This window comes from Microtus oregoni, unplaced genomic scaffold (assembly GCF_018167655.1).
Source record: "Microtus oregoni isolate MIOR12 unplaced genomic scaffold, Mior012 000060F_ref0000265, whole genome shotgun sequence".
Lineage (NCBI taxonomy): Eukaryota > Metazoa > Chordata > Mammalia > Rodentia > Cricetidae > Microtus > Microtus oregoni.
The window spans coordinates 4,915,670-4,942,787 of NW_024543870.1; the positions used below are offsets into that span (position 1 = coordinate 4,915,670).

At 41.1% G+C, this 27,118-nt stretch overlaps 1 protein-coding gene across 2 annotated transcripts in view; it reads right to left on the reverse strand.

Annotated features, from left to right (window-relative positions):
• The window catches only part of Ccdc141 (coiled-coil domain containing 141), a 147,812-nt gene that overhangs the window by 15,513 nt on the left and 105,181 nt on the right, over positions 1-27,118 (reverse strand). For both annotated transcript variants that reach the window (XM_041639829.1, XM_041639830.1), the window contains exons 12-20: positions 25,286-25,465; positions 21,293-21,472; positions 20,519-20,644; positions 18,561-18,749; positions 17,408-17,587; positions 15,333-15,482; positions 7,112-7,252; positions 5,794-5,988; positions 3,276-3,459 (exon numbers count right to left, since the gene is read on the reverse strand). In XM_041639829.1, coding sequence (XP_041495763.1) covers positions 3,276-3,459; positions 5,794-5,988; positions 7,112-7,252; positions 15,333-15,482; positions 17,408-17,587; positions 18,561-18,749; positions 20,519-20,644; positions 21,293-21,472; positions 25,286-25,465 — 1,525 coding nt within the window. The remainder of the gene's footprint in view (positions 1-3,275; positions 3,460-5,793; positions 5,989-7,111; positions 7,253-15,332; positions 15,483-17,407; positions 17,588-18,560; positions 18,750-20,518; positions 20,645-21,292; positions 21,473-25,285; positions 25,466-27,118) is intronic.

Below are 27,118 nucleotides of genomic sequence, written 5' to 3' on the forward strand. Positions count from 1 at the left end.
AATTTCTTGCTTTGTGGAAAAGTCTTCCAGATATTATGGGCCTGTAGGCTGAAGATGGATGCCCCAACATTACAGAAGAACTTCGGGTGACTGTCCAGGCAGCCAGATATCTCTATCAATTTTAAAGTTTGGGAAGTTGCTTGCAGTGCACTTACTGTTTAATTACGTAATATTATTCCTCTGAGGTCTTTGAAGAATTGAAGATAGATAGTTATAGTTATAGTTTTCCTTCGTTATGATAAATGATAAATTAGATAGGAAACTTTCCAGATACAAATAGACTAAATGTTGAAAGTGTGATTCTTGCTTGATACTCATTTTGTTATATGTAACTTCACTTTGTTAAAGTTAAAACCTTCCTTTTATTTAGACAGAAAAGGGGAAATGATGTGGGATGTCCTTCTGTATATGTGTTGCTCTTATTGATTAATGAATAAAGTTGCTTTAGCCTATGGCAGGGCAGAATATATCCAGGCTGGAAGAAATATAGAGAGAGGGTAGACAGAGTCAAGGGAACGGCATGTAGCTGGAGGAGAAAGACTCTCTAATGCCAAAACCCTACCAGTAGGCCACAGCCTTGCAGTGATACATAGGTTAACAGAAATGGGTTAATTTAAGATGTAAGAGCTAGCTAGGAATATATCTGAGACATAAGCCAAACAGTGCTGTAATTAATATAGTTTCTTTGTGATTATTCAGGTCTGGGCAGCTGGAAAACGAACATGTAGTCTCCCTTTACAATAGCTGGAAACAAATGTTTCTTAAAAGAGGATGTTCATTCTGGGCTTTGGATGTAACCCAGTGGTTGAGAGCTTGATAGGGTAAGTGGGGCCATTTTCTTCATCTGCTGTTGTGATAGAATACTGACCCAAAACATCCTGAGGAGGAAGGGTTTATTTCAGCTTGTAGTTAACAGTTCAGCACTAAAGGAGGCCAAGGCAGAATTTGGAGGCAGGAAATAAATCAGAGACCATGGAAGGATGTTGGCGATATGTTTACTTGCTTAGCTTGCTTAGTGACCTTTCTCATACAACTCTGGCTCCCCTACTCAGGAATGGCACTACTCACAGAGAGCTTGGCGCGCTCTCTCGCATCAATCAAAAATCAATGAAACTGTCCTCACAGACATGCCGACAGGCCAATCTAATGGAGGCAATTACTATTGAGATTCTCTCTTGTCAAGTATACTTAGGTTTGTGTCAAATTGACAAAAAAACTAACCAGGAAAGGCCCCAAATGCAACCCCCAACACCAGGCACAGAAGATAAAGTTAACATGCAATAAAAGACAAGATTGCAGTGGCTTTTAGGCCTAGACCATATTTCTTGACTATAGGAATGATACTGTCTTTGAATTTCACACAAACACTTTGGACAGCTCCTGATGCATAGGAGGCTCTCACAATTAGTTTTTAGGATAAATTGATTTGCACTTTGACTGGGCAGATGGTTGAGCAGCTACAGGCATTTGCATTCAAGCCTGGTGACCTGAAGTAGAACATGGTCTATCAAGAAGATGGTGACCCAGGTCTACATGGTCAAGGGGGAGAACTGACTCCCACAGGTTGCCCTCTGACCTCTTCATGTCCACTGAGACATCTATCTCTCCACTCACAAATAAATGTAAAATTTAAAAGTTCGGGGATCAGTAACGCTTTAGTTGTCTGCAAGGCTTTTTTAATATTCCTAAAGTAATTATGTACTGCAGCATAAAAGATGGTTAGATCCTTGCACTGGTGAGAAGTCTCAGTGAGTTGAAGTGTTTACTGCCATGCCTGGTGACTTGAATTCAATTCCCAGGACTCACTTGGTAGAAGGAGGGCCCTGATTCTGCAATTTGTCCTCTGGCCTCTAAATATGTGTTATGGCCCATGTAGTCTACGTATATACACACACACAAGCACATAATAAATAAAATATTTTAAAAGGTGTGTTAGTTCTATGCTAAATGTGTGGCAACTCATAAAATCTATATTTTCAATGATAATATTCAGTTATTCCTTTATTCTTGCAACAGTCACAGAACCCTCAGTATGTGATATGGTACTCTGAGTTAAGAGGTGAGATTTCATCTCTCTTGGAGATGATACTCTAATAGGATAATCCAAACAACTAACTCATGCAAATATCAGTTAGTAATAAGAACCAGAACATTCAACAAGGCAGGCGTCAGAACTTCGCAAGGTTTGTAGAAGGTGATTTTACGGGGTATTTGTGAGTTCTTGCCATGCTTTGGCATTGAACATGCGCTGGAACACAGCACATTACATTCTCCCCTCGGCCACCAGCACATGAAACAGACAAAGAAGTGTCTACACTATCAGGTGGAACGTGAAATCGCAACAGACACCCACAGTGCCAGAGATGCCCTGAAGACTTCATTTGTAGCACGCTCACATAACAACCATGCTAAGAGAGAGACATCCAGCTGATATTTCAGTGTTTTTGTTATTTTTACTACTTTACTTCGAAAATTAATAAACAATTTATTCTTAAGGATTTCCTATTAGGCAGTCAGTGCACTCCATGTCGCTAAGCATTTTGTGCCTATCTGGGAGTAGGAGTGCTGTAGACTGAGTGTCTGCCTGAAGCAGCTTTGAGCATCCAGAGGATGCATTCTGAACCACCTACTAATGTCTCTTCTAGGATGCCTTTGCCTGGTCACTGGGGATTTCCTTGTCTCTCAGGAACCACATCAGAGCATCATGGAAGTGTCCTTAGGGCCCCAAACACTGTCACCCAGGTGACTCTTTCCTCACCCTGGAGGAGAAGAAAGCAGTCATGAGGTGACAGAATTTTCCCATTTGTTGGACAGGCAAGAAGACGATGAAGGAGAGTTTTCCACCCATGTCTCAAATCCACACATCAAACTCTCGTGGAAACAAGAGACTGATAATGTTTCAGGTAAGCTTCGTGCAAGCTAGTGATGAATCTCCTCCTGCTCAAGGACTCACTGTAATGGATGTTACATTCTTTGTCTAGAGAGCTTGGCTCTGGTTTTGCTGCCCTGGAGAAGAATGGAAAGGGTGGACTGCAAAGTGAACAGAGAAGGAGGGCTGATACAAGATGGTTAAACCCCAGGCCTCATCTCCTGCTGTGGGGTGCTCTGCCCTCCGTTCTGTCCTCTGCCGCTTACTTTTGCTGGATGTGGAACGGATCTTAAGACTTTTCTCGGAATAGGTGGGGGACAGTGGGGGCCTTGATCTCCTTCCTGTTGGACTGGGTTTGGTATAGACTTGTTTGGCGGCAATCTCTGAGCATCACCTGAGAACTCACCGTATAAGCGCTGAGCAAGGTCGATGACCTCCTGAATCCTTTCTTCTTGCTGAGGCACCGAAGGAACAATGAACTTGTTGAACTGTCTGTGGAGGATCTCCACAGCTTCCTTTGTTTGGCACTCCATGGAATACTTTCCAACTCTTACAACTGTGGCGCTTGCGTCTTCATACCAAAAGTTACACTGTATTCCAATGGAAGAAATCACAGGTTAAAGAGATGTGTCCTTCTGAAATTCTTCATGTTGGCCAATGACATTTCACATTTTGCTTACCTCAAACTCCAGGTAGCCTTAAACTTCTCAAGTCTTACTAAAGAAAACATCAGCACACAGTCATATACCTTTTCGTTTAGACACCCAATGGATTTGTTTGATAGCAAATGGAAAACATCAGCACACAGTCATATACCTTTTTGTTTAGACACCCAGTGGATTTGTTTGATAGCAAATGGCCCTCAAAGGACTGGCTCTATTAGGAGGTGTGGCTTTGCTGAAGTAGGTGTGGTCTTGCTGAAGGAAGTGTGTCACTGTGGAGGTGGGCTTTTGGGTCTCTTTTGCTCAAGCTTCCCTCGCGTGAAATGGAGACTACTTCTTGCTGCCTGCAAGATGGAGGACTCTCAGCGAGTTCTCCAGTACCATGTCTTTCTGCACACTGCCATGTTTTACCATGATGACAATAAACTGAACCTCTTAAACTGTGAGTCACCCTAATTAGATGTTTTCTTTACAAGAGTTGACATGGTCGTGGTGTCTCTTCACAGCAATAGAAACCCTAACTAAGACACCCAAGGCAAATATTTTTAAAGAATAATAAAGAAATATACACAGTAATTAGAAAGCAGAAGTATGGAAATAGCTTTGATTCTCCTGCCTTCTTAGATTTGTCTAAAATATAGTTCCTAAGACAATGTTGGATAAGTTTTAAGAGCAATCAGCAAAAGCATTTGGGTACTAAAAGGTTTATAAACATTGGTTGGACAATATTCAAAATCCAGTATAAACAACAACCAAACACTGCTAATAAGCCCATAAGTAAATTTTTTTCTTAGTAATATATTCATGATCAAATTTCCTATAAGAATAAAATTTAGAGCATGGATCCAGGAAACACCATCCAAAGAAAAAAATTCTACCTTTGTGAAATAGAACTAGTCATTATTTCAAAGCACAGTGGAGGTATGAAGTAATTTTTCACTAAAAATAAGTAACTGTGACAGGAGGAATTGTCTGCCCCAGGCCAGAGGCATTTGTGCTGGGAAATAAATAAATAAATAAATAAAGAAAGAAAGAAAGAAAGAAAGAGAAAAAAAATAGGACTCCGTGATAAGTCAGTTAAGACAGTATCAAGAAGCTTCAGCAAACCTGTACATCATGTATCAAAGAAAAATCAGCTGCCTCATAATGTGGTGTTCAGTCCAAACACTCATTAGTATTAGCAGGACAGAAAGAAAGTTTGTATTTGGGAGTAAGAGGGAACAAAGAAAGCTTAAAACCCTCAGGTGTGGCCTCTCTGATCTGAAGTAAGAGTCAATGTATTGACCTTGTCAAACATCATGAATTTTAGGTGGACCTACTACTATGCCCTAGGCAGTAACCAAAGTTATGCCCAGGAAGGCAGCACCTGAGATTTTCCCCATCAGTTTTTCTGACGTATCATCAATGTCGTGAAGTAAACAGACCACTTAAACATTGAAACTGATTTCCAGCAGTGACTGCAATATCAGTGGTTGGAGTTTGAGTAAAGGTTACAAAGAAATGGAAACTCTTGCGGCAATGCAAAAAGTAAATCAATCAAAGCTTTTGGAAGAGCCACTATATAATGCAGAAAAAAAAAATCCCTGTGGCCTTTGACCTGGCGATTCAACTTTAGGGAATGACCCTGCAAGCGATAATGAAGAGCAGCATGACCATGCCTTTAGTGACAGCAGTAACTAGTACAGCATTGGAGAGATGGCTCAGTGGTGAAGAGCACTGGCTGCCTTTCCAAAGGATCTGAGTTCAATCCCCAGCACCCACACAACAGCTCAAAACTGGCTGTAACTCCAGTCCCAGGGGGATCCGATACCCCCTGCTGGTCTCCACAGGTACTGCATATATACCCTGCAGAGACATACATGCAGACAAAACATTCATATCCATAAAATAAAAATAAAGATTAATTTTTTAAAAATAGCATTTTTTGAAGAAATAGGATCTTTTTTTCTTTTGAGACAGTGTTTACTATGGAGCCTAAATTGTATTTGAACTTGCAGTCTCCCTGTTCTGCCTCCAACTACTGGGATTAACTACACTGGGTAGTGGTGGTACATGCCTTTTAATCAATTCCAGTACTCAGGAGGCAGAGACAAGCAGATCTCTGTGAGTTCGAGGCCAGCCTGCTGTACAGAGCAAGTTCCAGGATAGGCTCTAAAGCTACACAGAGAAACCCTGTCTTCAAAAGAGTTCTTTACTATGCTCAGGACAAAATATATTTTGAAGTAACATTACAGGAAGAATATAATCACAATGAGAAGATACCTCTTCTAGTATTTCCTGGAGATGTTCAGTCAGGTCCAAATTCACCTTGTAATCGGTCACAACTTTATCAAAGTCATCCACATGCTTTTGCAAATCCTCCATGGCTTCCCAAAGGATGTTAACTTTATTACTTGGATAAGTTAAGAATGAGTCAGAAGTTTTATTATTAACTTTTTCCATTTTCTTCCTTAAAGCCTGTGGGCAGAGGGGAGGAGTAGAAAGGGGTTTTTAAAAGGCAATTATATTCTTACTTATGATGCTAGCAGTAAAACAGAGTAACTCAGAGAATCCTGCTGCTTCTACCATTCTGAAATATTAAAATTATAATTATTGCAAATGTACTTTGGAAAAAATAGTCTTTCTCCAAGATATTTTATTCAATCTATTCAATCAGTATTTGCAAATAAGCAGAAAACCTAGAAATAATATAAGGTATGTATGTAATTATCAGGAGCTCTGGAATCTGTGCTGGGCATTCTGGACGTGTGAGAGCAGTAAAGAAAAAAGGCAGAGGGCACACATGGCACACGGGGCACATGTATGGAGATGTGCTGGGGAAGCATGGAAATGCACGGGCCTTGTGCGTCTGGCAGAAACTGGTCCAGTCTGTCTCAGCACACATCACTGGTGTGAGGTTGCAGGGATGGGACCAAAAGCTCTGCTGTGCCGTAGCTACAAGGCAACTGTTCCTGCTGGTGACATACTGATGACGGTGACAGCCAAAAGCAAGGGTCTCGGATGATTCCAGAATAAACTATGAGTATCTGTAGAGATGGCTCTAGTCTGGTTTAAATAGTATTGCAACATTCTCCTGCACTGAAACAAAACATGGTACCCCAAGGTATGCACATTCCTCCTGTCTTCATGTGTCAGTTAAAAATGATTTAAAATTTAAAAATTGAATAAGCTAGAAAGCTCACAGAGTGAAGGTGAGCTCGGATTCAGATAATGAACGTTGTTTCCTGGGAAGGATGCAGCCATAACTTACTCAAGGAGATAGATCTTTCCTGTAAGTTGGTCCACTTAAAATCAGCCTCACATGACTGCATACCAAGCAAATAGCTAAAACATTTCCAGGAAAACCAACTCTGGATTACAGAGAATAAAGTTATTATTTTTAAAGGGAAAATGAGATAAATCAAATACTATTTATTCCACTCAAAAAGTCAAATTATTATAAAAATAGAAAACAACCCTTTCCATCTCAATTCTGTTATAAAGAGTTATACCTAGACTGTAACAATTTTGTACTAATTGTAATAATGATACACACGCACACACACACACATGCACACACACTCATACACTACTTTATTACCTGAATTTTTTCAGCATACATGTCAACTTGTTGGATTTGATACTGAAGAGTCTTTAGGTTTCGAGATTTTTCATTTTTTTTGGAATAGTTAAACTTCAGATTGTTGAATTTCTTTTTTATATCTTTGAATGACTCTTTGAGCTACAGTTTAATAAAAAATAAAATTATAATTTCCTTACAATTAGAAAGACAATACTCATTATTATGAACAAAACTAAATAGCCCCAAACAGTCATCCCCTTAAAGTGTCTTCATAATACTTTCAGTCAAAACTGGATTTCCTATGTGGACTCTTATCCTTTGATGAGAGTATTTTCTGATATATGATCTTAAACTCAGTATGGTCACATTGGTTGCCAAACAAGAAAATAGCCAACATCTTGAACATAAACTTTTGCTAACTCAAACTGTCTTATTTGTATTTATTTGACACAAAGTTTGACGCTCATTCCATTTTCTGTATGCTAGTATTGTTCCAGATCTTTCCATATCCTGGTAGTCTCTCTCAGTCATTATGTATGAAAATTATTAAGGCTCCAAGGAGCTGTTCATGATGAAGAGGTCAATGAGGGCTTGACTTTGAGAATTGCTAGTACAGTCTATGAGATTAGTGAGAAAGGAGATTTACTTGCCCAGCAAGAGTTATTTCCGTAAGCAAATTTTAGATGAGTTTTACTTTTTATATGTATAACATTAACTTTGAAAATACAAGTAAACACCCAAGGTGAGTGTCATTGCCACCAAGGGCAATGTTGACTATGTATAGATAGGACATATTACGATGATCCGACATTCTGTCTTTATCAATGCACTAAGATTCTAAGCAACCTGGCACTTCTAAGTATTCTGTTTTCTCTTGCTTCTACATATTCATGAAGGCTAAGTGTACTTCCAGGCAACTCACACTTCATATTATCAGCAAAGGGGAGCACAAAGAAAACATAAAAGCTAAGATTATATGGGAACTTTTACAACAAGAAAGAATCATGTCATGGTTGATAAATCTGAGTGATGGAAAAGAAAAGTTAGAAATACATTAAAAGTCTTCTCAAAGATAGCAAACAAATTACCTGAGAATACATAAAAGCTGTGCACATGTTACATCTTAGATTCATAATATAGAAAAATACATCTGCCCTAGAAAATGTATGCTTCCTCAAAACGCTTACTCCAGATTTTCCATATTGTAGAAATAAAACAATGACTTTATCCTTAACTCTTCTTGAGGCTCTCCAAGGCCCCGGCAGACCTGATTATGTATAAATTATTATACTTTTTTGCATAGGACATACTTATACTCAACCACTATCGATTTTTATAGAAAAAAAAATGACATTGCTGAGTATTAGTTTTAAGCTACAGACAAAACCAAGAACAGCGACCATAAAACCACTTTAACAGATAAACCAACAGTGTCCAGAAAGGGTCGGAAGAGCTGTAACTTCAGATTTTGAAAATGACTTCTTTATCAGGAGACCACAAAATATTAAAATACCCTATTAAGCTGGTATACTTATGAAATATCCATTAAATATTTATCTTTTGTGACATTTGATAATTTAATGCATATGTGTTAATTCTAGCAGGAAGGGATAGATGAGTATATTTTATGATACTGTAATATAAAGGAACTATATGCTGAGTTATTAATAGAAAACTGAGGTAGGTTCTTTTTGTATCCCTAAATTGCAATCTGCAACTATAAATTAATAAATGCCCTCTCTGAGGCAGCCTGAGATTATTATTTAAAAGCTCCTTCAATGGCAGTTAGCTATGTAGATACTCTGTTTGAGAGGACTATAACTGTGTGTTGATGGGGGGTGCACTGGCTGCATGCTGAGGTATATGTCCTGAATACCACAGAAAGCACACATAGCCTGGTTAGGATAGAGTAATGCTACAACATTTTACCACAATTAACAACCAAATTATTCAAGCTGCAAGAGTGCACGCCTATAATCCCGGTACTCAGAAGGCTGAAGAAGGACGCTCACAAATCCAAGGACAATCCAGATTACACAGTGAGAACTTGTCTCAAAAACAAACGAACAAACAACAAAAAAACCAACAACAAAGGTTGGGAAAATGGCTCCGTGGGTTAAGACCTTGATGCATGCGTGTGAGAACCTGAGTTGAGATCCCCAGAACCATGTAAAACCAAGCATTTTAGCATGTGTGCATGCGTCTGTGATCTTGGTGCTCATGAAAGTAAGATGAGAGGCAGAGACAGAATTCCCAGGAGCCCTTGGGCCAGCTAGGCTGACGTACACAGCTGCATAGACAGCCAAAGAGACTCTGTTTCAACCAAGCTAGGAGTGGACTAATATCCCAGGCTTCCTCTGCCTGCCACACACACAATGTCATATGCCAGCACCTACACTCACACACACACATATACACTCATGCACACATCATACACACACAACATTTAATTAATAGGGTGAAGTAATAAACTTACAGACGGAACAAAAGTACACACTCACCGGTAGCTAAGCACCAGAAAACACAATTTTCTACCTTACCCCATGGTATTACAGACTTCAGTCTAGAGGAAGGAAGGAAAGTTCTCCAATCAACTTGATAGTCAAAGGGTCTTATTGGCTTCTTCAAACAGGAAGGTTTAACATCTACTTGAAAGCTGAACTCTAACACTTTCATTCTGAAGCATGAGCTTTCTAGTTTACTCTGGATGACAAACATCAGATTTACGACGTGCAGGAACAACTCCATTTCGGCATCGGCATGCATGCATTTCCACTGAAGACGATTTGTAAGGCCAAAGAATGTTCGTGACGCTGTGGGTATGTGAAACGTGATAGCTTCATTCTGACACACAAGATCTCTCCACAGAGCTGCTGGCACCGTTCTTGTTGAGTCGCCTTGGAAATCTCAGTCAAAATCTAAGCTTCTGGACCTTTCTTGATGCAAATTCAAGACTACCGAATGCACAAGCAGAAGGGATCATGGGTGAACCACCTCTAGCATGAACAAACCTGCACATTCCAGTATGAGAACTGAATCTAAACCCCACATAACTCCGCTTCCCTGTTTTAAAGGAAGAGAGCGCTATGGTTACTGGCCTGGGTATCATGCCCTCGCAGCTGTTTCTAACTTTAGTGAGCTTATCATCAGTGGCGAATGGAGGAGACGGGTAAGACAGCTGTCCAGCTTGAGCCTGTAAGCAGCCGTACATGCCAGCAGCCTGGGGACAGAAATAGTTTATTCATTCAAAATCTTTAAACGGTACAGTTCACATTAGTAACATGTATGTACTAAGAATGTTAGGGTTAATTTTCTGTGAGTCATTTGATTCTTCCCTCTGTGAACATGTTCAGCTCTTCCACGTGTGCATGGAACAAGTGGACTACATTTACATGGCTATAATTAGAAAAAATACTAAAATTTAAAAACGAGGTTTGGGTTTTTTGAAAATACAAAAATTATCCTCACCATAATCTTCCCAGCGAGTGGTAAGTCTCCTCTCAGAGGTAGGAATGAGAGAATTTCTAAGGAAACAGAAGAGTAAGAGGCTCCTGGCAGGCCAGGCTAGCTTGCTATTCTTAGTCTTGACTAAGCTGGTGAAGGCCACTTTCACAAGAATGTATTATGTGTAAGTCTGGTGCTGGCGAGGCCAACTGGTGTGAGGGACACGGGCTATTTAAAACCAAAGGCAATAGATTTGCAAAGAAAATCTTGCATTAGAACTACGGCATACTTCTGGCTAACACCCCAAATCCAAAATGAGCAGTCAGTTTTTGTTTCTCCAGCATCCACTTCACAAGGTCCATTTTTTATGTTCCGTTTGCCCCTTCCAGATGAGAGAGCTTTCCGAGGCTCATTTTCTGTAATGGAAGGCTGGAACGCACCACCTCCCAGAGACGCTTGCTTGAATGTGAAACGAAGACATCCGAAGACTCAAAATCTAATCCTGATTTTGCTACAGATATTAATGGAGGGCATTGGGTCTCTGTGCTGGACAGATTTTTGGAGAAGTCTTCTTGGCCTTCTTCCATTTAGTAACCACAGAACATCTTCCTCAGCTTCAAGTCACATAGCAACAGGGAGGGGACAACTTGGAAAGCAAAGACCCGTTCCAAATTGCAGTCAGTCTCGGCAATAAACATTATCCTGAAAGTGTAGCATCTTCAGAATGAATTTAATAATCTTATTTGTTCTATTGGGGGGTATGCTTACTATAATTTTAAATGTGAGCTTTCCATACTTTCTAGAAGATCCTATGGGGTATTTTACAGATATCAAATACTACAATTTAAAATCTTGAACCTTCAGGATGAACATTTTCTGAACAAATTGTAATTTTTCCTGTCCACTTATCCAGGCCACCCAAATGCAGTTGGGTTGGGGCCTGCTGAACAGATGGTTATGGTTTGGTAGTGGGGTGCCATGTGGGTTTTCATTGTCTCGAGATGTCTAAGTTTTCTGTGGACATTTGTAGTGTTACAGCCTGGCTCACGGTAGTCACATTAAATATATTTGTTGGATGAAGACAATTTAGTATTTATTAAAGAGCAAGTTTGGATTACAAATCTGAACAATGAATATTGTCTGTAGTTTTCCACAGTGATGGCCCCACAAGGTGGTTTGTTCTCTATGCAAACCTTTCTGTGTTCTTCCCTTGCCATGATGACTAACTTTGCTCATTCTGCCGAACAATGGTAAGTGGTTTTCTTTCATCCTGCTGTGTATGTGTTTGGAAAAGCCCCGATTCTTAATTATAATCCATTGCTTCTTATCAGTTGGTGTGCCTGGCTCTCAGATGGCAAATCATCCAAACTGACAACAGAATTTGGGGGATTCATGCCTGACTTATGGAATATATATGCTAAATCCTTTCCTTCTTAACCTCTGATAGAAAAGATGTTGCTATCCTAGAAGAGACTTTCCAGGGTAAAGCAACATAATTGTCTGGAAATTTAGCATGGTAAACTTAGTTTGAGAAAATGGATACCAGCCTGATCCTGTCATCACTGTTCTTCCCAGAAAAGCCATTGCTTGTGACACAAAATCTGAGCCCTTAAGTTATAAATCCCTACCATCCTCATGTAAATGAGATGTTATTTTTATTTTTGGTCAGCTTGCAAGAAGAAAAAACATGTGACTACTAGCATACTACCTTTCTAAATGTAGCTATAAACACTTCCTCAGCACTGCAGTACAGTTGCGGAAATTTCTAGAATGTTTTGTGTGTTAATGATATATTCACAGGGCCAGGCAAGAAAAGGCAATTTCTTTTGAGTAGTTATGCATAAAAAGGTATCCTTGCATGAAACGGGTGGGAAAGATGCCTCAAAATCTGGCAATTTGATGGCTGTGTATCTCATGGGTAAATGTGTAGAAAACGTGTTTTTCAAAAATTCACCATGCATAACAACATGCAAAGATAATGAAACACAAAAGGCATGGTTGCCTGTCTTTAAAGAACATCACATCCTATTTTTAAATCGCTTTCAGAGCAGCTGCCATTCCAAGGCCTTAAAGCACAAAGTCCTCCCGTAAGGACCCAAGTGAAGAGCGCTAAGCTAGTTCCAGCAAAGTCAAGAGAAGCAAATCAAGTGTGGCAGATCTTTCCCACATCTCGTAATGGATGTATGGAAGATGGGACCAGAAATGGTCAAACGAGACTACACACACTGACTGAACGGCTCACTCTGGAAAAGCACACACCAAGCACTCTCGGGTTCAGATGAGTCTTGGCTCAAAGTTGACCCCCAAAGACTCTAGACAGACGTTCTGTAGTCTTCTAGGGCACAGTTGAGTCTGTCTCTCTCTCACACACACCTTCCTTTTCTCATATGAGAAATGAAGATGTTAAAGCCAGATGTTCTCCGAGTCTATTGCAACTCAGTGTACTAGACTAAAACTATGTTTTGTGATCAGCTTTAAAAATTAAATGTTAAGCACGATCTAGCTGCCTGGCAAAAATGTTACTCACTAGTTTATAACAGAAAAAAAAAAACCTTAACACCCTGCTTGTCAGTTCTAGTTGCTTGTTTTGGGATGGGGTCTTATGTAGCCCACGCTGACCTTGAACTTGCTCTGTAACCTAGACTGGCCTTGAACTCCTGCTCTCCCTGTTACCTCCCCAGTGCTGGGAAAAGAGGCCTGTGGTACCTTGCCTGGCTTCACTTCATTTTGTATAGTTCTCTAGATACCCGTGTCTAGACAAACAGATCTAGATGCCAAATGTTGCCACCATGGAACCATCAACTGGGTCCTCTCTCCTAGTCGCAGTTCAGAGTAGAGTAAGGTATGTCTACATTTTATTTTACTAAGGGGCTCCCACTAATTTGGTATTTGTAAAATCCAGCACATGGATGCTACACTTCAACATGCCTGTCATGTCGCTACCAAAACAAGCAAACAAACAGGAAAAAGAAAAGTAAAAAAGACCCAAGTTTTTCAAAGGTCATTCAAATATCAAAGTATAGCCTAAAGATTAATTAGATTAGATTAGTCAAGTGATACCTGACTTCCAAACCAAACCCGTGTGTATCTGCTTGCTCATTCCTGAGGTGGTACAGACAATCACGGAGTGTCCCTACTATGGCTGGTAGGGTCATCTGTCAACTGGGCTGGCTCCAAGTGCAAGTTCATCATGAGGTTGTCCCCATAAATAGAACTGTTGGAAAGGCTTGGGCAGGGGAACCCAGCCTCATAAATGCCACAGCTCATGGGGGCCATTGAAACCCAGTTAAGTGGGACTGGGAACACATTAGTCTGTGCCATTGGTGTTCTCTGTAGGTGCAGGTTGCTCCATCTCTGCAGGAAGGGATGTTTGGGCAAAGCGAGAAAGAAAAAATGATGAGAAGAAAGATGAAGGAGGTGGGGGAGAGGAAAAGGAGACAGAAATTTTAGAGAAAGATCATTTTTAAAAATGGCCACGGATCTTTTATAACCCTGGGAGAACAAGAAGTTCTGATTGACTCTTGAACAAGAGTAAAGAGACCTAAGGGAGGTGCAGACCATGGCACAGGGAACTGGGAGATGCTGTCCCCTGTGCAGAGGGTAGACTGCAGGGTGGATCCACCAGAATGTGAACCAGACCAAGAAGAGAGAGCGTACATTGCGGGACAGCATTGCTGATGTGACAGCCGAGCCAGCTGCTTCTCCCTGACTCCTCCCATTGGACCGGATCCCAGCAGTCCCTCCTGATCTCCTCTTGCCTTCTTTCTTATGCTCCCTCTCACCCCTGTCTGTGATCTGCAGGAAGGGCAGGTGCTTCAGCACAGGCCACCATTAAAGCTTAATTACCCATCCTTTAACCTGCGAGTTAATGAGTCTCAGAACCTAGTGGACCCAGATTGCGCAGCTCGGCACAAAGTAAAAGTTCAACCAATTTAGTTAGCCACTTTTTCCCTCAGCCATTTTCCTAGTGGACTCAAAGGTTTCACTCCCAAGGGAGACAGACGTGGAACAGTCATGACCTTGATGTGTTTTCCCTAAAGAAAGCCCATGGGTGGAAGACCGTTATGCTCAGCACTAGACAATCAGCACACATAGCATGAAAGAAAAGTTTAACTGGGGGTAGGGTCTGGAAGTGAAGGAGGGGGTGCTTAATACATGTCACAGCTGAGAACAGTTGATGGCGGGAAGGAGAAATTGCGTCCCTGGGGATGTAAGGCGATGGAAGGCCCCTTCTCTCTTTTCTCTTTCTCTAGTTCTTTTGCCAGAAAAGCCACCTGTTCACACCAACATGAAGCGAGGCACTTGACTTTGGAAAAATATCCTGTGGTCTCTGAAGCAAAGAGCCTGCTCCCCGTCCTTACCACCTCCTTCACCCTGAGTCAATGCTACTTAAATAGAATGTCAGCCGGCTGGAGCAAGCTGACACACAAGGCTCTGCCACCCTGTCTTGTGTGCCCTGAAAAAGCTGTGTCCAGTCAAGTAGGATGAAACACACACACACACACACACACACACACACACACACACACACCCCAAGGAAAAAAATTACCCCAAACCCGCAATCTAGTATCTGAGGTTTTTCTATACATTGGCATCATTTTGACTTCAACATATTTGGGAGTTTGAAGTTGATTTAAACTTCGGGTACTCCAAGGCTCCTCTGAGACTAAAAGGGCATGGGTAAGAAGTGTTCTGATTCTGTGTATGTGTGTGCATCTGTGTGCAAGCATGAATGCATATTCATAGACACCGAGACACACGCTTTGGGCCCAGTGTGTCCTTTTGCAAAGCCCACCTCATTGATCTCCTCTCGGGTGGTGCAGAACTCCAAACTGCAGGACAGGACCCTTTCGTACTCTTTGGCGCTGGCACTCCACTCCCTGCTATCCAATTCAAGGGCCTCCAGCTGTTGCTGCAGGTTCTTTGCAGAGATATTAGAGCAGTTCTGGAAATGAAGGGTGTGGAAATAACAAGGGGAAGCTGTGAAACAGCCACATGACCACATAGCATTTGCCTGTATCATGATGCTCACAGATTGCTTTGAAAGACATATAGGGTCCTGATTTATTTTACCCTAAACGTATTTGAATCTTATTTTTTTTAGAAAGAAGCCAGAAATTCAACTTCATGGAATAGACATTTCCGTTCTTGAATCTCATCATCATCCCCAACTCCTCAGAGACGCCATTCATGATAAGGTCTAATTTTTACTTTGAAAAAGCATAAAATATGCACGAGGAACATTCTGCCTCGGCGCTGTAATTTTCTCGTCAACTCGAGTTTCACCCCAGGTTCGTTAAGCTCTAGTCTCTGTCTAGCACTGAGGGGATGCTGGCACCAAGGCCAGAGAGGGCTAGAGAGCAATTTACGTTATTTGTGCAAAGTGAGATCCTCCTTTCTTTTTACTTTAAAAAATAAACTCACAAATGTAATCAAACCCCTTAGAAAACCCTGACGCTGGCAAAAGCCGACTCTATTAAAAGCAACAAATTCTCATATTCTTTTACTTACTTAAGGGGTAGATGCTAGGCTCGCTACGTAACATGTAGCCTGGCAGGTATCTTAAATGAACTTTAAAATGAAACTGGATCTGTGGTTCTTATTAATAATGAAGAAAACATATCCTTTCTACCCTCAAAGCACGAATTGGAGAATTTTTAAAGCACCAGAGTCCAGTGCACTAGTCATGGACTTTGGATCAGGAAACACCTTCTATTCTTTTAGACTCCTTTGTGGAAATCCGGCCAGTGGTCTACAGCGTATGCAACACCCGGTGCCCGAACCCGGGTCAGAAGCAGAGGGCCTGGGCCCCTCTACTATGGACTTGTATGGACGACTACCCGGTATCTCTGGGCTTCAGCTTCTTCCTCTATACAATGGGGCTGCTGGTCTGGCAAGACTCTGGAACCCAGTGGTCTTCAGACTCTGTATCCTGAAGCACCATTGTATAGCAGAGATGTGGTATGAACCATAACTGAACTTCCAGCAGTCTCATTGAAGCCGGGTGGTAGCACGCCTTTAATCCCAGCACTTGGAAGGCAGAGGCAAGCAGATCTCTGTGAGGCCAGCCTAGTCCATAGAGTGAGTTTTAGGACACAAAGTCACACAAAATAACCCTGTCTCAAAAAATAAAATAAAATAAAAAAGGAGCAAAACCAATAGTCTCATTGAAAAATAAATAAGAAATAAATAAAATTAACCCTCATAACACAGTTAACCATGTGTGTCCAAATACTGTCCTTTACAACATATATCTAATATAAAAGCGTTAAGATCTTTTTGATCAGACATCTTTGAAATCTAATGTGTATATCATACTTTGTATGTTTCTCAGTTGTGGTTAATTTCTCTCAGAAATACTTGATCTAGTTTGAAATTTCTCAAACCATAGTTTCTAAGGTAGACTCACACGCCCATGCAGTTTCTGAACATGTGGAGAAATTTCCAACAAGGGCATTGAACGTCAGCTTTTACAATATAGTTTACTTCAAATGAAAGCGAGAAGTTTAGGTTCTTAGTTGCCTTAGATGCAGAAACCTAACGTCCATCTGAGATCATGGCTCCATTTTAAATTCACATGAGAATAATACGTATCAAATACGGTTTTACGCTCAGATTTTCTCCTTGGATTTTATTAGTTTGTTAACAGTGGTGGAAACTTGGAGATCACAGCACTCCAATGATTGCATGTCTTTTTAAATTTAACATACCGGGACTAGGGGATGGCATAATAATGCTGCACTTGGTTAGCACGTGCGAGGAAAGCCTCAATTCAGATTTAACATGTACTAAACAATCTGCCTGCTTCTTTCATCCTATAGCCCATGTGGCCGAGAGAGGGAGGCGGCAGGGATGCACCGGGATGCTTACCGGCTGTTGAACGGATGAAATGATGTCCACTCCCAGGGAAAGGGCCAGCCGACCGAGATGCTCTACATAGGCCTGCCTTTCCTGAGCACGGTCCAGTTGCATCTGGACCTCCTTAGAACTTTCCAGTTCCGTGGGCTGCGCAAGAAGCTCCAGTTCCTTCGATTTGATGAAATGCATCAGCTGGAATACAGAACATTAGCACTTAGCCCGTTTTTTCCAAAGACTGCTTTCTGCAGGGCTTTTCTGTGTTGACATGCTCCCCAGCCCATCCCGAACCATTAGTCCTACGGAAACAGACACACGCTGCCATCCTATGAACCCATTAGGATTACTTTAATCGGTTAACATCCTAAGTTTTACAAAAGAGGGAAATATGTTTCAGGACCATAATTTCTAACTTTAATAAGATCGTGGTCTGTGATTTAAGGTAACTCAAAAAAACTATTTTAAAAAAGACTTCCCTATTAATGTGTATGAGTATAGCTTGCCCATGTCTGTGTATCAAATACATAGCTACTCAGAGGCCAGAGGAGGGTGCTGGCATCTCTGAGCTGGCATTAGAGATGGTTTTGAGCAGCCGTGAAATAACCAGTAAACAGTATTTATTCAGTGCTCCATGCTGACAGGCTCTTGAGATGGAAAAAATAAAATAAAAAAAGAAAGAAAGAACTTGGTTTTGATCACCTCGCTTCCCAAGAGCTAACAACGTTTGTTTGGGAAGATAAAAATCTAGTTTCAAAAAAAAAAAAATAGCAGTCCTGATGGAGAACTGCTAGACATAAGGACTAGCGATTGCTGTGGGATTTTAGAAGAAAGAATCACTGTGAGGGAGACGGGGTGGGGGGCCGTTCCTGGAAGGAGGCATGAGGTTTATTCTAACAAAGAGCAGAGAAGCATCCGCTAGGAAATGCAGGTCTAAAGCTGAGACTTGGATGTAGGAAAACATGTGCCATGCTCACAGGAAGGAGAAGAGCACAGCCTGGCTGGAGCACGGAGCAGGATGGAGGTCCAGGGGGAGATAAATTAGCCGCCAGGGTGGATAAACCTCTTACACTAAGACAAGCAATTTGGTTTTCATTTAGTGCATAATAATAACATCTGAATTTAATCTTGTAAAATCCTGCAGCCTTCGGACAACCACAGTAAGACTTACTTCCTCCTTGACTTGGTGGAACTGGATTGTCTTGTATAGGATTTCCTCGTAATCCTGGATTCGCGCTCTCTGCCTCTCGTGGAGGTGGATTAAGTCCCTCAGTTGGTCAGACTTCTCCTTCAGAGGGGCTCCCTGACCACTTAACACTTCCCATTCTTTCATGATATGCTGAACCTCGTCATACAGTAGCTGAAAGGTATCAGAGAGAAACCAGAAGTGCAGCTTTGAGTTTTTATTGCACAGTGGAGAATCTGATTATCTAAATAAGGAACCATTCTCTCATTTGTTAACAAATGCTTAGGAACCTCCTCAAAACCCAGAGTCTGTGCTTAATGGTGGAGATGTCGAGACGCATTGTTCCATTCTTATCTTCTCAGAACTTTGTAAACATCACGGCAGGGGAAAGGCACGCGTTTCGAAGATACATGGTAAAATGGAAAGCCATGCGTGTCTACAATATACCAAATGTACGGGGCTTCAGCTAAGTAAATATACTTCTTCTGATATTTAGTATAGTGTAGGATTGTTCAGTATGGTAAGGATGCTGAGAAGATGAGTATAAAAATACACCAGGGGAATTACGTGTGCTCTGTAATGAAAGAATGATCAGAATGAGCCACCAGCTAACCAGCACACAAGATACGCGCCTTCAAAGTGCGCATGCCATACTCCACAAATAGCCACCGCACGGAGAAGGGATAAACTGCCTTCCCTTTCAGTCCCCACGGCTCGGACATCCCATTTAGGAATCCCCGCCCTCAAGGAGAGCTGGCAAAGGGCAAATTGCTTAAGGAGAATTCTACTGCTATCCCGGGAGCGGATTCTCGTATCAAAAGAAAAAGTAAAGGAAATGCCGTAGGAGATGATTTTCACAAGACTGACTTGCATCAGATGGCCAAGTTCAAATCAAGTATATGGACCCCAAAAATGATGACACACATCATGATGACAGACGACAAAGCTAAGTAACCTTAGCCATGGATCCTAAATAAGAACTCATGCATACATGCAAACACACACCAAAAGATAAGTATGTGTAACACACAGGATATAGCTAACTGGGCTAGTTGATACTTATTGGAAGTTGGAATAGGAACGTTTGTTGTCGATAGTGATGATATATATATATATGTATGTATATATGTATATGTATGCAGAGTGTAGTGATTGTATTTCATATATGTCTTGTCTTAACAGAACCTACAGTTAGATGTTTCCCACAGGAATGTCAAAACCTCTAACTAAGTGGTAATAATTAGATGCATCTTAGTTTTTCAGCAAAACCCCCAAATCCAATAGTGTATGTTTGTGAGTCAGGACTTGAAAGATGGAGAAAAAAGGGTCAAGAGTTCAAGGTCACCCTTGGCTATATAGCAAGTTTGATGTCAGCCTGGGCCACATAAGACTCTGTCTCAAAAAAAAAAAAAAAAAACCAAAATAAATAAATGGATAAGTAAACAACCGAGTCCACGGAGGGCGCTCCGACAGTCAACCAGCCTTGGTGGTTGTGTCCGGGAGTGGCAGAGACACAGGGTGGAGGCTATGGAGACAGGAAGGGAGTGCGGTAGGAGCTGGGATGCTGGTGTGTGGCAGCAGCGACAACCCAGCGATGTGGGGGCAACGACAACAGAGCTTCTAGGTTAGAGGTTGCCCATCTTGTTCTGAGATGTTGTGATTTAAAACACTCCCTAAGTCAGGAACTGTAAGGTGAATATACTAATCAATTAGTTAGAAATATAAATTAAATTAATGTAGGTAAAATGAAAATATATTCAGGATTCAGTATGTTTGGGTATCATCAAATACAAAAATTTATAGGGGAATAGTAAGAAAATACGTTGTTACAGGGGTTTTTAGATCAAAAAGGGTACTTTTTTAGAAGAAGAAGGAAGCTTATTGGATCTGGGGAGTTGGGAACGATTTTCCATTCACCCAAACCCACGCATTCGCATCTTCACCTGAAGCTGGGGCTTCATGGCATTCCACCTTCTTCGCAGATCTGACATCGTCTGGAGGCTCCCTCCAAGGTCAAGGGCAGAGACGGGCATAAGAACTTCGTGGAGAAGTTTTACGTTGTGAGTAGTCTGAAACAGACATCGACAATTATGAACGTGTTTCTGACAATTCAGCAATGTGGTCACTTCGGTGGTGACATGGTGTGCCATGACGCTTTTTGACCCCCTGCAAACCCTGACCTCACCAGTGAGGTTACACGAGGCTCTTCATTTCCTGTGTTATTTTTGTTGTTCTTTTTCACACCATGGTAACATGCACAATTTTTACCATTGCTCACCATGGTAACATATAACAAACTGCACAGTTGTTACCATTGCTAAATGTGCAATGAAGTGTCATCAAGACATACACATTACTGTGCAGCTGCCAGCACCATCGGCCTACAGACTGCTCTCATCCACCTGTACAGATCCTGTTAAGCAACACCCCACTTATTCCCTCTTCCCCTCTTGCACCCCCGGGGAGCGTCCATTCTGACCTTTATCTCTATGAATTTGACTCCATGCTTGCAAATGAGCAGAACCACACAATTTGTGTCTTCTGATGCTGGATGGCTTTGAGACTCTACAACTTTGCACATATCAGAATTTACTCTTTGAAAGGCAGCCTTCGACATTCCTTTTGGTCTCTTGGTTTTGGTGCTAAGGTTCACACCCAGAGCTTTATGTATGCCAGGCGACCAGTCTACCCTGCCAGTGCCCAGCCCGCCCTCTTACCTTCTTCAGTTTCTCTTTGAAGGTCTCCCACTGCTGCCCCACAGGCTTGCCTCTGCTGGCTTTGAGGTACCATGCCATTCGAAGACGGCTGAGCTCCTCCCTCCCTGTTGTTTGCTTTTCCACAGTGTTCTTCATGACACGCATTTCATCTTTAGCATTGAATATCTCATTCTCTTTTGCCTGTTGAATTAATAATCCATGTAATGGCTTTCTTTCCTAAGAGACACATTTTTCTTTCGCATTCAGCTATTTTAGGTGGCAAGTACTTTATCACACCAGGGCAGGATACAGTTTAGACTGATAAGCCTGGTCTCGTGCGCAGAGGCACAGTTGTGGTTAGACCTATATTCTCTGCTTGCACATCAACAGCAAGATCTTTAAAGACCTCATTAGTATTTTAGTGGTCTAGGAGGGCATCTAATAATAAAAGGATAAACTCTGCCACTGTGATTTATAAAATATAATAAATTATTAAAGACATTAGACAAGTACAGTGGGAAAAACTACACTACATGTTCATATATGGTATAAATAAGGTTGGAATAGCTTTGATATATTATTAAGAAGCTATTAAAGTATAGAATATTATTCAATGCAATATTAGCTGGGAATTGTGTTTTATAGAAGACAACTACAGTCATCAGCGTACAGTGTTCTGAGTAAGGTCTAGAAAAGGCAGGCTACTCTAAGGCGTGTTGAGGGTTAGCGAGCAGGATACAAGAAGTGATTCTGTATTCAGTGGAGTTGGTGTTTTGTCCACTCCAGGAGACCAACCATTTGCCCTTAGTCTCTTTAGTAAACCTATCCTCCTTTTACTTCAGTATACCACATGGAAAATTGTGTGGTTTTGTAGTCTAAAGAAGGCATTAAATTACCCATTTGCTTTAAATGTATATTCAGTCCTGTACTGTTCTCTGATCTCTTGCTGTTTTGTTTTGTTTTGTTTTTGGATGCCTTGGGAGCAAGAAGGCTAACACTCGACGGAATTCTCAGTTTTCCCCACTGCAAACTAATAAGCTGGCAAGTTCATTTGCCAGAATTCTGGCTAAAGTCAATTAATCTGATTCAGATGAACTTTATATTGAAAAAAAAACCCATCAATTTCAAGTTTCTAAATACCAGTCACAGAAACACACCCAACTCGATAGAAAGAGCCAGCTTCCATCTTTCTACTGTAACCAAGCCCCTCACCACACATCAATGTGCACTTACAAAACTGCTGCTGTGCAGATAGGGAGAGGAAAAGCATCCTTGTCAGCAATTTCACCTACCAAAATGTCAATACATCAGTGAAGTTAATTATTATGTAGACTTAATATTTTATTAATAAAGAACTTATCACACGACTTCTGAAATGCTAACAATGATGAACTGAAGGCACAAGACTACCAAGAAGCTGTGGGAAGATATGAGCTATCTCCAGGAACAATTATGAATCAGGATTTCATAGCAGCCTGTTCATTTGGACCTAGATTCAAGATATGAGTTTGGATGCATTCCTTGCTGCAACCCTTCCCACAAGAAGATAACACTATCTGATTATTTATATAGGAGTGACACCTAACACTTGCTAAGTATTCAACAACTTGGATAAAAGACAGGGTTGCAGATCAAGAGGCAAGAGGAAAAACCATACAGCAGAAACACCTCTAGATGCAGGTGACAGAGGTAACTCTGGCACAAGCTAAACACCCTAGATTAATGTGGCCCAAGACAGCTTGAAGGTGAAGGAAAACGTCAACAACTCTATCTCATTTTAGACCACCTGGCATTTCCAGAATTGAAAGGATTTCTAAGATTCAGCAATTAAATGACCACACAAAAATACACAGTTTGCAAATGACTTGATTCCCTTGTAATTTAAATTAAAATCACGTAAGCTAGAGATGAAGGGAGTTATACTAAGAGAAGCAAATATGTAGGAACATGGATAAATTGTTTGACAATATTTTTCTGGTGTTTAAGAAGGGTGGTATCTAATTTATAACTATTTAATGAATGTTTTGGTTCTCTATAGGCTGATCACGAATGTTCTTCAAAAAACAAAAGTTAAAACCAAGAAAAAAAGATGAGAGGGTTAAAACCCAAATCTGCGAAGTGAGTTCTGTCCCAGATTCAGATCACAGCTCTCAAGAAAATGGCAAATGTCAGTCATCCTTAAACATCTACAGAAAGAAGGTTTGGAACAGCAGAGAAAGGGAAATGGCCTGATTCTCAAATGAGGGTCATTCGGGATCAGACTGATAAGTTTCACACAGACAGTCAGGGTGGTTAGATTCTGCTTACAGAGCACTCGAGAAGAATGCCTCAATCGCTGGACTCGGAGGAGTTGGGCCAAACCATGGTTAAGTGTCTTATAGGGTATGGGGGGTAAGCCCTTCGGGTATCTTAATGAGAAAGTTTCTCATTATGAAACACTCTTTCTCTCTCTCTCTCTCTCTCTCTCTCTCTCTCTCTCTCTCTCTCTCTTTCTGTGTGTGTGTGTGTGTGTGTGTGTGTGTGTGTGTGTGTGTACAGTGATGATTAGGGTAAGATATATTGGAAGCATTAATGGCTGCATTTTTTTATTTTAACTGTTAATCGATAGATTACTTCAGGAATTAGGATGTCAATCTTCCTTTCAGACATTTTTGCTAAAGAAGTAATTACAGCTATCAAGGAATGGCTTGTGATAAATCTACAGAATGAAACCCAAGAGAAACAGTTAATAGAGTAGACAGACCCAAATTAGCTTAACAGGATGAATCGTAGGCTAAGGCCGAAGGAAATCAGGCAAGAAACACACTGGCTACGTCTTTATGGAAACGCTCAAGGGCTGGTATAGAGAGCCCTGGCCAGACCGGAGCTAGGATTAAGGAGGCCATACAGGTGGCAGTGGCTCACCACTCTAGAGAACAGCAAGGAGAGATCATTGCTTAAACTGTTAGCCCCCTCACGTTTCAACTACAAGAAAACATCCTGGTTGGTTGTAGGTTAGCTTCTGGTTCCATTTCATGAATGGCATTAGCAAGTAGAAAACTTTGGCAAAGCAGATCAGCCTGAAGGGAGAAATTAAAGTACACCATAAATGATAAGTATGTAAATATGCAGTTGTAGAAAAGACTCATGTTAAACATAGCAAGGGCTTTCAAAGTTGGGTAGAATTTCGTATGCAGGAGAAATTACCTACGAATGGTTTTGTTGCTGCATTGCTACAGAGGCTCAGAACCAGAGATATGATGATGGACTTACTTAAGATTTTAAAAACATTCTTTTTTTAACAGCTAGCATTTTCCCAACAATAAAATGAACTGTTTCTTTGGGGAAATTCACATGGTTCTGAGGGGGAAGTGAAGTAGTTTTGCTGTCAGAATTCTGTAGGCAACTTCAGGTGGATGAGCGGCTATGTAAAGGTCCTAAGATATTTTGCTTATTTAACTCAGGACAACTAGGGCTTAGGGGGTGCTGAAGAGGGGGGGGATAATAGATCACAGTGTGAACACAGAGGGAGGGAACCCTGGAGTGAGGAGGCTGAAGGGGGGCAGGGAAGCAGGGAGAACAAAAGGTTGGACGCAGTTTTAAGCAAATAAAATCAATCTTTGGAAACCTACTATTTTGTAAGCTAATTATAATTTAAAAAAGAGGATCTGTTAAAATGAGAAGAAATTCTCTAGAACAAAGATTTATCACAGTTATTTTCTTTGGTCCCTGGGAATTTTTAAAGACCTTGCTGTCAACAATGTAACTCAGGACTTTGGGACAGACTTCTGAGGACTCTACATGCAGCATTTGAATCAGAAGAGCTAGAATGGTTTTCCTGTGATATGAGGGCTCTGCCACCCCAAGGCTTATAAATGTTGGGCTTCAGAACGAGTCCAGCATGAGGGAAGCTGAAAAGACCACCCTCTGCCAGCAGGGCAGATTAATGGACAAGGTGAACTTTGGAATGTGCGATCTTGACTTTGAGGAATTAAGATCTACAAAAGGCATTGGCTAACTTAGTGTTATTCTCACCATATTTACTAAGTTAAGGAACTCAAGTCCCAAGTCCTGGGTCACAAAACTCTTCTTTAAAAACAACTGCCATCTCCTCTCAGCAGAGCTGGACCAGCACTTGACTTCAGCAGCGTCTTCATCGCTCGGAGGGACTTTGGTCAGATAAAACGCCGTTAGTCTCTGAAGCTGCTCCTCCACCTGAAACAAGGAGGAGGAAGATGAGAGCAAAGAAATTTATTAAGTAGAAAGAACACAGATTCCATTCGAAGTCTGTATAAAATTATGAAAACTACACTTTTAGCATTCCTTAAATAAACAGTGACTACTTTCAGGTTACTGAAAAGCATGGAAATCTGGTTCCGTAACCCACAGACAGGACTTCCGCTGGGTGGCAAAGTGAGTTGATAAGTTTATTGCCAATCAGAAATATTTATTGTACCACAGATTATTTTTATGTATATTTTACAATTAGAATAATTAATTTCAGAGATCAAGCGGCTGCTCTGTTTAAAACTGAGTTTTATAATAAAAAAGCACAAATAAAGCTGGGTGGTGGTGGCGCACGCCTTTAATCCCAGCACTCGGGAGGCAGAGGCAGGCGGATCTCTGTGAGTTCGAGGCCAGCCTGGTCTACAAGAGCTAGTTCCAGGACAGGCTCCAAAGCTACAGAAAAACCCTGTCTCGAAAAACCAAAAAAACAAACAAACAAACAAAGCTAAAGCACAAGTAAAAAAAATCAAGGAATACAAATCAGGAAAAAAAAGGAATTCAGCAGAAGGCAATTTTTACTCAGTGTATTATGATTCATTCATTTTAATGTAATATTTTTGTTAATTATTTGAGAATGTAAGATGATGTGTTTGAATCATATTCACCACCTACTTCTCTAAGTTTCCCAAATCCAGCTCCACCTCCTCACTCCCTCCCCAGTCCTTTTCCTCATCTTTGCTTTATAAATATATTCACCAGAGTCCAATTAGTGATACCCATATCTACTCATGGGCATGGAACCATCCAACAGAACACGGTCAATCTACCAGCTACGCCCTTAAAGAAAGCTGACTCAGGGATATAGAGATGGCTCCGTGGTTAAGAACAATGGCTGCTCTTCCACAGGACTCAAGTCCAATTCCCAGCACTCATGAGACAGCTCTCAACTACCTGTAGCTCCAGCTATAGCAGATCTTAAGCCTTCTCTGACCTCCACAGATAACAAGAATACAGGACATACACAGGGGATGCACACAAGTAAAACACCCATACACATACATAGAAATACAATGCAATGCAATATAATACAATACAATACAGTAAGAATAATACAAAAAGAAAACTGACTCTCCCCGACCCCCGTAGCCATCAGCTATCAATAGCTCCTCAGAGGTAGGAGCTCATGAGCCCTCCCTCATCTTCCATGCTAGAACATTGGCTGGCTTGCTTTTGTGCAGGTAACCCCAGTACTGCCCAGAGGACACTATTCTCCTGCTGTCCTCCCTGGTCCCTGGCCATTACACTCTCTCCTCACTCTTTGTGCCTCGATAGGGGGTGGGCGAAGTACACACCCATTTGCAGCTGAGCACTTTACTGTACAATTAGATTTTACAATTTGATTTCATGGTGAACCAAATTGAAAGGGTATGAATAAGGACAACTTTTCTGTGGGCGCATTAATTTTAAATACCTTCACAAGCTAATCTTATTAAGACATACTACTTTGCCTCTCTAGAACTATATTTTAGCATTTGCTAACCAATGTTAGCAGGACTCAATTATTTTAAATTACTCTCCTGAGCAGAGTTAATACACAAGCAAATGTGTAACTATAGATTAATAAGTAATGGGGTGATATAG